This window comes from Aegilops tauschii, chromosome 2 (genome assembly GCF_002575655.3).
Source record: "Aegilops tauschii subsp. strangulata cultivar AL8/78 chromosome 2, Aet v6.0, whole genome shotgun sequence".
In the NCBI taxonomy this organism is placed as follows: Eukaryota; Viridiplantae; Streptophyta; class Magnoliopsida; order Poales; family Poaceae; genus Aegilops; species Aegilops tauschii.
In genome coordinates, this window is record NC_053036.3 from 43,125,412 (window position 1) to 43,135,997 (window position 10,586).

Below are 10,586 nucleotides of genomic sequence, written 5' to 3' on the forward strand. Positions count from 1 at the left end.
GCCCTGGGATGACCTGCCAATGCAACACGCGGATGCCCCCGTGTCCACCGTCGCCGCCACGGCCATCGGCGCCGGGGAGCACATCCTCAGGGTCGAGGGCTACTCGCGCGGCTCAAGACCATGCACGGCAGCGACGGCGGCTACCTGGAGTCCGCCGTGTTCATGGCGGCGGGCCACGCCTGGCGGGTCTGCTGCTACCTCAACGGGGCGCGCCCGCAGGACGCCGGCTTCGTTTCGGTGTTTCTCAGGCGCGACGACGACGACGCTGACGCCGATGCCGACGAGAACGTCGTCCACGCCGAGTACGAGTTCGCTCTAGTGCACCACCAAGGGACGCTGGTAAAGTGGCCGTCGCACTGCGAACGCGGGACCGCCTCTGCCTTCGACAAGGGCAACTCCTGGGGCTGCCCGCGGTTCATCAGCAAGGAGGACCTGAAGCGTTCCAGGTTCCTCAAGGGTGACTGCTTCGCCGTCCGGTGCAAGGTCATCGTCGTCCAGGTCCAGGAGTGGACCGTCCAAGAGGACGCGAGGCCTGCTGAGACTGAGACCACCGCTTGGAAGGCATTGCTAAGTTATGTGGTTAGATAGATGAGCTTGTTGCAATGTTTTTGGCTCTTGCATGTTCCGAGAACATTGTAATGCGTTACTAATTCTTCTTGTTTCATCATGTTTACCAGTAGTGTTTCTTACAATACTTTTTGCTCATCTTCAGAGAAAAATATTACTATATGCTTACTAGTTCTTCTTGTTTCTTACTGAAAAAAATCTCTAGATTAAATATGGTAAGGAAATAACCCCATATACATCTGCAAAAGGGACAGATGTTAACAACCGCGGAGTCACTTGGTCACACCAATAGTTTAGAAGAAAATGATCCTCCTCTCATTATTGCTCCTCCAAGGTGACACCAAGGGGAAACCGAAAACCCTAATGCGGCCGCTGCCGTTGGTCTTCACCACGGCGGTGACAGTCCCAGCACCAAAGGTGCCAGGGATCATGTTCCCTCTCTTTCACGGTCGACCGGTCATCGGGAGTGTCAGCGGTCGACTCATCAGCGGGGCGTGTATTCGTCACCCCTGCATAATCCTGTACTTTTTTAAGAGAGAGTCTATTGGCACTTTATTGCAATATAGAAAGGTTTACATCTTTGATTACATGCGATAAGAGGAAATCTGGAGGTTCATCCTCCCATAACAGAAATGGCTTTGAATCATACACATGTTTTTTTTTTTTTGACGAAAGAAGGGCTTTGCACCCTTCCAATTTTCATTAATGAAAACCATAGAATTCGGAGCTACAAGGACAAAAGAAAGAAAAGACGACGATAAACGGAGCTGCTGCCAGCTCTAGCAATCCCCCGCACGGACATTACCAGGCTGGGACAGCAACACTAGAACTACCAACGCCCCCAACTACCACAGCTAATCAAGTACTAAGTTCAAGCATATCATTATTACATTCATCCAGGCTAAGGGCCTCAAATCCCAAAAGACAAGGCACATAAAGCAAAGAAACAGGTAGATAGAAGCAAGCCAGCCGCCCCCCCAGGAAGAGTTTTGTCATTCCAGCCGTGCCACATTTATTCTCCATCCTTGCGAGGCTGCATACACCTCACTTGCTACCCGTTCTAGCAGTCTTGCCCCTAGCTCCAGCACCTTTTTTCATTGCTCCTTTATCTGCAAAATAGACCAATCCACCATCCAATGTGTCATTAGTTTGATTAAGGTCATAGGGTCGGAAATTCTTTTCGTTTCAAATATGACCCCGTTTCTGGATTTCCATCAATCCCAACATACTGTGGCAACCCCCACTAACACCATTTTCTATCATCTCTCTTGAATGTGTCTAACCATGTCCCAAAACATTCTTGGACTGATGATGGTGTTTTTCTCAGCCCAAATGAACATTTGATTAAACTCCACATTAAAGAGGCAACCGAACATGTAAAAAACAAATGATCAACTGATTCATCTTTCCCACAGAACACACAACTCTTTTCCCCTTTCCATCTCCTTTTCAGTAATGAATCTCTTGTGAATATGCCTTTTTAATAACTAACCAAAGGAACAGTTTAATTTTGGCTGGTACTTTGATTTCCACAAAAATTTCTGTGGGAATCTAAGCTCATCAGCCACCAACTTTCTATACATAGATTTAACAGTAATTTTCGTGGCGGTGTGGTTGCTGGATATAATTTGGGACGGAGGGAGTACAATACATAGCATGAGGATTGTATTATTGGAAAAGCTTTTCTTTAGAATGTATCATTAAAAAAAGCTGGGAAGCGTTCCTTGTACAACAAAAAACGACCAGACACATGGCCCGTGGTGTTATACAACTCAAACGATCTCATCAAATTAAACAAAACAAAAGATCTTCCAGTTTATGTCAGATCGGAACACTCTCAGGATCCTACACACACGAGGTGGACACACGGTGGAAGATTGCAGGGAAGAGACAGCACACACACGAACGCAGGTGAGGCAGTTTTGCGACGCATAATCTCTGCGTCTTTTCTGGCTTTCCTTTTATTCCTTCCTAACAGAATTGCTGGTCACGATCCGATCATGCCGCACCATCCCACGGACAGATCCTGGCCTGCTACTACACGATTACACAACAACAGAATAAGTAAAATTAGGACCTATTCAGCCGCAACGAAAACGCAGTGCGCTTCTGGCATTATTTCACTTCGTTCAGAAAATAGACTAACTGAAAGTGTTTCCTACTGAACCAAGTTTAACACAATATTTCACCTCCTTAAACTTGGTGCACTGAGTTCAGGTCCAACATACCAATTTTCTTCTTCAGTTCCTGAAACCTGAACTTTGGCAAAGCCTTCGTCAGAATGTCTGCATGTTGATCATCTGTTCTGACATGCTCAACCACAAGCTTTCTTTCTTCGACACAGTCTCTCACATAGTGATAACGAATGTCGATGTGTTTGCTTCTCTCATGGAATACATGATTTTTGCACAGTGCTATAGCTGATTGATTATCCACCTTCAGTACCCATTTGCTTGGCTCCTGATCAAGCAATTCACCTAAGAGCCGTGCTAGCCAGACTCCTTGGCTAGCAGCCGATGCAGCTGCCACGTACTCCGCTTCACAGGAGGATTGGGCCACAATTTTTTGTTTCTATGAGACCCATGTCACTGGATTGTTCCCATAGTAGAACAACACTCCCGTGGTACTCTTCCGATCATCAATATCACCAGCCAAGTCACTGTCGCAGAAACCTAACAGTTGTGGTTTTTCAGATTTTCTGTATCTACATCCCAGGTTCAGAGTTCCTCTTATGTACCTTAGAATATGCTTGACGGCTGCCATATGCTCCACTGTGGGCTCCTCCATGAACCGAATCACATATCCTATGGCAAATGACAGGTCCACTACTAGGAAAAGGGCTATAGATGGAATGGCCACTAATGGCGCACCAGACATGTGGTGCGCCATTGCTATATAGCAATGGCGCACCATGTGCTGGTGCGCCATTAGTGTGAAAGACACTAATGGCGCACCAGACAAACGGTGCGCCATTAGTAACAAATTTTATTTTATTTTTATTTTGCCAGACATACTAATGGCGCACCAGGACATAGTGCGCCATTACTAGTTGTAACTAGTAATGGCGCACCAGCAACATAGTGCACCACTAAAATATTTTTTTATTTTTTACTTTTTTGCGAAACTACTAATGGCGCACTCGGGGCAGTGCGCCATTACTAGTTTAAGCTAGTAATGGCGCACTGCTACCCGTGCGCCATTAGTGTTTTTTTTGCAAAACTACTAATGGCGCACCACCAGCAGGTGCGCCATTAGTAACCAGGGTTACTAATGGCGCATTATGTGGTGGTGCGCCATTAGTAAGCTGGGACGAGCTAGATATTTTGGACAGCCACACCTACCCACTCACTTTCCCCACTTCATTCTCTCCTCCCTCCTCCAAGCTTGTCTCGGCTGCCTCCTCCTCCTCACCTCATTTGCACCATAAATTCATCCAAATTACGTGGTTAAAGCCCCTTTTTTTGATAGGTAAGTAAGGGAGAAGCTATCTTTATGTTGTTCTCCCTCCAACAACGTGCACATGCACTTTTTATGTCCTAGCTAGATCTATGTATGTTTGTGGTGTTGCATATGTTTGTGGTGCTACATATATGTTTGTGTTTGCAGGTACCGGTATTTGAAATGCGATAGTTGCCAATATTTTGCCGGAATGTTGATTCATTTCCGTTTCGGCGAGAATTTTGGCACTATGCATTCTTTTTGGTCCTATTTTTAGGGAAAGTCATGCCAAATTTTTTCTTGGTTCTAAAATATCGTTTTGCTCTACCCCGCAGGTGACCATGGTCCGCACGATGACCGAAGGCATCGTGAATAGGTTTTTGAGCTCCGCGAAGGCCGAGATGCTTGAAAAGAACGAGACGGAGATAAGATGTCCGTGTCGCAGATGCAAGTTGAAGAGCCTTATTGCGGACCCGGATTCCGGGCAGGTGCGGGACCACCTGCTCTTGCGTGGTTTCATGGATGGCTATCGGTGGCAAGGTGATGAAGATGACTATGAAGTCGTCCATGGGGGTCGGGCAAGAAATGAGGATGGGCAGCAAGACAACCACCGCGGCTCGGGCGGGCGAGAAGACGAAGAATCTCCAGGACATGATCACGACGGTGATGCTGTACACAGTCATCATGTAGAAGATGCCGGACATGATGATGAGGAAGATGCGGGAGCAGACGAAGGGCATGATCATGAAGATGAAGATGCCGGCGGAGCAAACGATGATGGACCATCGATGGGCTGGGTGCAGGACCCTCATATTCAAGAGCTGCTTCTCAAGCAGACGGATAACGCAAGAGCTGCCGCCCGAGAGAAAGCCAAGCTGGATCAACTGGAGATAGACGCGGTTACTCCATTGTATGAAGGATGCAGGCCTGAGGATACCCGCCTGAAAGTAACGCTCATGGCTCTGGAGATGAAGGTAAAGCACAAAATGACCGACGCATGCTTCGACGAGAACATGTCATTCTGGCACGAACGTCTTCCCAAGGGGAACAAGTGCCCGACCAGTTTCGAGGAGGCGAAGAAAATCGTGTGTCCTCTGGATTTACTGCACGTGAAATACCATGTGTGCATGAACAATTGCATCATTTATCGGGACGAGCACGCGGAGTCTACCATATGTCCGGTGTGCGGCGTCACTCGATACAAGAAGAGGAAGAAAGCTCCTCGGAAAGTGGTGTGGTACTTTCCGATCACTCCTCGTCTGCAGCGGTATTTCGCGGACCCTAAGGTAGCAAAGCTCCTGCGTTGGCACGTGGATAGGGAGGAGAAGAAGCGAGAAGATGACGCAAATGATCCGGAGATAAATAAAAAGACAAGATGCTGAGTCACCCTAAGGATGGGAGCCAGTGGCAAGCGTTGAACTTCGAACACCCAGAATTTGGGAACGATCCAAGGAACATCGTGCTGGGCGCGAGCACCGATGGAGTCAATCCGTTTGGCAGCCAGAGAAGCACACATAGCACCTGGCCTGTGTTTGTGTGGATGTAAAACCTTCCCCCTGGTTGTGCATGAAGAGGAAGTACATTCACATGAGTATGCTAATTGAAGGGCCGAAACAACCAGGGAACGACATCAATCTGTATCTGGGGCTGCTGGAAGAGGAGCTAGACACGCTGTGGAAAACGCCAGCCAATACGTGGGACGCCGCAGAGAAAGAATATTTCCCTATGAGAGCCGCACTGCTCACGACGGTGCACGACTATCTCGGTTTCGGATATCTCGCGGGGCAGGTGGTCCACGGATTTTCTGGATGTGTCAGGTGCATGGATGACACAACGTATCGCCAGCTAGATAGAGATCCCGGGTCTTCGAAAACCGTGTTCATGGGACATCGAAGGTGGCTTCGCGATGATGACCCGTGGAGGAAACGCAAGGATCTGTTCGATGGTGAAACCGAACCCCGAAGACGCCCGCGTACGAGGAGCGGCGAGGAAATAGACGAGCTGTTGAAAAATTGGAAAGATTGCCCACTGCCGGGAAAGAAGCAAAAGGCGCCAGAGCCGGGAAAGAAGCGAAAGGCGCCAGAGCCACTGCTGAAGGTATGGAAAACGAGGTCTGTTTTCTGGGACTTGCCGTACTGGAAGATCCACCGTGTGCCTCACAGCCTTGATGTCATGCATATCACGAAGAACGTGTGCGAGAGTCTGCTTGGTACCCTGCTCAACATGCCAGAGAGGACCAAAGATGGGCCGAAAGCAAGGGCAGACTTGAAATCAATGGGCATCAGGGAGGAGCTTCACGCTAATGATGATGATGATGATGAGGCGAAGCAGGACACGGAAAGTCGTCGCAAAGGCAAAAAGGCCAAGAAGACCGGAAATGACTTCCCTCCCGCGTGCTTCACTCTAAGTCAGGAGGAGATCGATCAGTTTTTCACCTGCCTCGTAGGAGTAAAACTTTCTTACGGTTACGCGGGGAAGATAAGCAGATACCTAGACTCAGTGAAGTAGAAGTTCAGCGGGATGAAGTCTCACGACTGTCACATGCTGATGACGCAGATATTTCCAGTTGCAATCCGTGGGATCATGGACGCGCACGTCCGTGAAACGCTATTTGGCCTATGCAACTTTTTCGACGTCATCTCTCGGAAGTCGGTTGGCGTGAGGCAACTCAGAAGGCTACAGGAAGAGATCTTGGTGATACTATGCGAGCTTGAGATGTACTTCTCTCCCGCATTCTTCGACGTTATGGTGCATCTGCTGGTCCATATCGTGGAGGATATCATCCAACTCGGGCCGACGTTCCTGCACAGCATGATGCCGTTCGAAAGGATGAATGGTGTCATCAAAGGATACGTTCGCAACATGTCACGTCCAGAGGGAAGCATAGCCATGGGCTTTCTGACCGAAGAGTGCATCTCCTACTGCACGAATTATCTAGGCATCGAGAACCCCGTTGGTCTGCCCGTCAACAGGCACCTCGGCAGGCTCGCTGGATGGGGTCACCGTGAGGGTCGCCGCGAAATGCATGTCGACTTCGATGGTCGACTCGCCGACTTTGAAAGAGCAAACCTAGTCGCGCTACAACACATAGACGTGGTCGATCCTTGGGTGGTAGAGCACAAAACGTTTATTGAGAAGACGTACAATGACCGAGGCCAACAGAGGACAGACGGAGATATAATCAAAGAGCACAACTCATGTTTCACGCGTTGGTTCAAGCAGAAGCTTCTGTCGTACCCTTTACATGAGGATTCTTCCGCGGAAGAACAACTCATATTCGCCTTGTCACAGGGCGCCGAGCACAACCTGATGACGTATGAGGCGTACGATATCAACGGCTACACATTCTACACCGAGGACAAGGACATGAAGAGCGATGGTTATCAGAACTCCGGGGTAACGATGGAATCCTACATCGGTAACGACAAGGATAGATACTACGGAAGGATCGAGGAGATCTGGGAGCTGAGCTACGCTGGAGAGAAGGTCCCGATGTTCCGTGTCAGATGGGCCAAGAGCGTCATAAAAGAAGACCGGTATTTCACCACCATGGTTATACCCGAAGCCAAATCCAAGACCGCAGGCGCGAACGTCACCGCGAAAAATGAGCCATGGGTACTGGCTTCCCAAGTGGACCAATGCTTCTTCATTACCGACCCATCAAAGCCCAGTCGTGTTGTCGTGAGGAGAGGCAAAAGGAAGATCATCGGAATGGATGGAGTCGCCAATGAGCAAGACTTCGACAAGTACGACGACCCGAAGATGGAACATGACGACGACGATGAAGTATTAGCATACACCACAAGAAGAAGCAGAACCACCCTACCTAAAGGACGTCCGTTCAAGAGAAGAACTCCATTTACAAAAAATAAGGGCAAGAAGATTGTGAACAGATAGCTAGCTAAGATCGATTGTATTTAAATTGTAGCCTTCATTTCTCGATTGTATTTCATGGGCACCATCTCCCCCACTCCACCGGCCGCCGAAGCCGACCCCCCGCACCCTCCCCCACTCCATCGCCGCCGCCGACCCACCGCACCCTCCCCCGCTCCACCGGCCGTCGCCGACGACCCCCCGCACCCTCTCCACCGCACCCTCCCCGGCCCGCTCCACCGTCACAAATGAATGCAACTAAATTTGCAAAAAAAAGCAAATTTGATTATATTTTCAAATAAAAAATTTGATGATATTTTTTAAAAAATCATTACTGTTTTTATAAAAAAATATTACTGTTATGATTTAAACAAGTTTGAATATATTTAAACACAAATAAATATCAAACAACATTTTAAATGCATAAAAACAAAAATTGGGGAGCCTGGGAATGGAACCCAGGACCTCCTAGTGTGTGTGCTGCGTGCTGACCAGTCGGGCTAGTGGGCGTGGTCTGATAGAGATAGGGTTAGGTGGAATATAACCTGACCAGTCGGGCTAGTAAGTAAAACAAAATTCTAATGGCGCACCAGGGGGAGGTGCGCCATTAGAATCGACGTACTTATGGCGCACCAGGGGGAGGTGCGCCATTAGAATCGACGTACTTGTTCCCCTCGCACTGTCGCCTCCCTCCCTCCCTCGCTCACCAGATCCCCCACTCCTCGACCCCAACCGTACGCCGCCGCCCCCTTGCTCCGCCCCCTCCGTCCGCCGCGCCTGCACGTCCTCCGCCGCAGTTCGACGACTAGAAGGAGGTTCGCTTTTGTTTCCCCAATTCCTCTCTAGCCATTTCTTCCCTGCCCACGCTGGGGATTAGGGTTTGATGCTTTGGTGCCTTCCCCGAGGAGCAGCAGCGCGTCCACCTGCGCCGCCCCGACCCACTGCGCAGCGCGTCCACCTGCGCCGCCCCGACCCACTGCGCAGCGCGTCCACCTCGCCGAGGAGCAGCAACGCGTCCACCTGGGCCAAGGTGCGGCTCCCCACTTGGGCCATCGAGGTCACGTACGCCGCCGAGTCCGGGAAGCGCCGCCAACTCCCAGACTGGTCCAAGGCACCCGCCCCCGCCTCCGTCTGCCCATAGCCCAACACAGTCCCCTCGCCCCCTCCTGCCAAGGTGCGGCTCCCCCCTCTTCTTGCCTCCCGCTTTCCCCTTCTTGTACTCCAAAATGCTTCTTTGGAGTATATTAGCTGTCAAATTAATCTATCTTGAAGCTTGGGAGCTTCTTTAGCAAGTTCACTGTAAAATTGAGTACAAGATCACTGAAAATTTTCTGGAGTGTATGTTCTGCAGTCACTGAATTTTCTCGAGTGCATGTTTACTGAATTTTCTGAAGTGTATGTTCACTGAAAATGTGTTAGGATTTCATGGCCATCCTAGCTAGCTGCTAGGTGGAGAACGTGTTAGGTTCTTGCTGTCCGTGGCAAAAGCTGGGGCGATCGAGTAGGAGTAGCTAGCAGTATTGATGGTGTGTGGTGTAGAGAACCATGCAGATGTCATGGGCAGGCACTCATAGTCTAAATTTCATTGATGTCAAATTTCATTTATGTGTTAAGTTTGAAATCAACTTGACTGAACATCAACTTGTTCTGGTTTAGTGTAGAATCACTTAAGTAGATGGAGTAGTTATTTTCTATACTCTCACTGAAGACTGTGTTGCTAAATCGACATCAAGTTTAGGAACAAGTGTGTTCCTAAATAATCTTCAGTTTCCACTATATTTACTGTCAAGTCTGAAATTTTGATCTTTACTGTCAAGTCTGATTTGCCTCTGAACATTGGTTACAATAAATTAGTGGTTAACTAGACATAAGGATTAGATCTTAGCTAGTGCTCTTTTCAGACGGCTTGTTCTCAAAATTTGGTACTCCATTAGAGTAACTTAATTCTCAATATTAACCGTTTCAGTTTCTAACAAGTTTCTTCCATGTGTTCTGAATTAAGTACAGTCAATGATCAAGTGATCTCTTCTCCAAGTTGCCTGAAATTGAATCAGTCATTTAGTTAACTTGGATTTTTTTTTTCTAAAATCTGTACATTTAGTCAAGTTTCTTCCATGTGTTCTGAATTAAGTACACTATGGGATCATTTTATTTTTCGGTACATTTGCTTGCAACTGGTTTTAGAAGTATAGCTTGTTTTCCAATTTATGCTGTTTTTTGATATTTTATGCCAATTAAGTGTATTACTTGTGATGCTGCTGCTGCTGTTGTACTACTTGTGATGATGCTGCTGCTGTACTACTTGTGATGCTGCTGCTACTTGTGATTTTGTCAAGTGATGCTGCTGCTACTTGTGATCTTCTGAAATGACCCCTTTCTCCTGAAATGTTGATTAATTTCCGTTTCAGTTGAGAATGGGGCACTCCTAGGTCAAGAAAATTAGCAAAGGTCATGCCCAATTTTCTTGACCTAGAAGGTGCCCGATTCTCAACCGAAACAAAAATTAATCAGCATGTATCTTGACATCAACCAATAGTAGTGATCTAGTGCTTTAGTGGTTGGATTAGTTTAGTATTTTTTCACACACTCAGACACCCTTGCTTGCCATGTGTGTGAGAGAGATAGTGAGAGGAGACAAGAAGAAGGGGGTTAGGAAGATGTTGCCTGCTCATCAAAGCTAACCATCTCCCCCTTTTCACCCCTTTTCC

The 10,586-nt window shown here is 48.1% G+C and overlaps 1 protein-coding gene across 1 annotated transcript; it reads left to right on the top strand.

Annotated features, from left to right (window-relative positions):
- The first annotated feature begins 120 nt into the window (after positions 1–120).
- On the top strand, positions 121–588 carry LOC109734975 (BTB/POZ and MATH domain-containing protein 1-like). Its single transcript, XM_020294162.1, has one exon. The coding sequence runs from the start codon at positions 121–123 to the stop codon at positions 586–588; it is 468 nt and encodes a 155-aa protein (XP_020149751.1).
- The last annotated feature ends 9,998 nt before the right edge of the window (positions 589–10,586 follow it).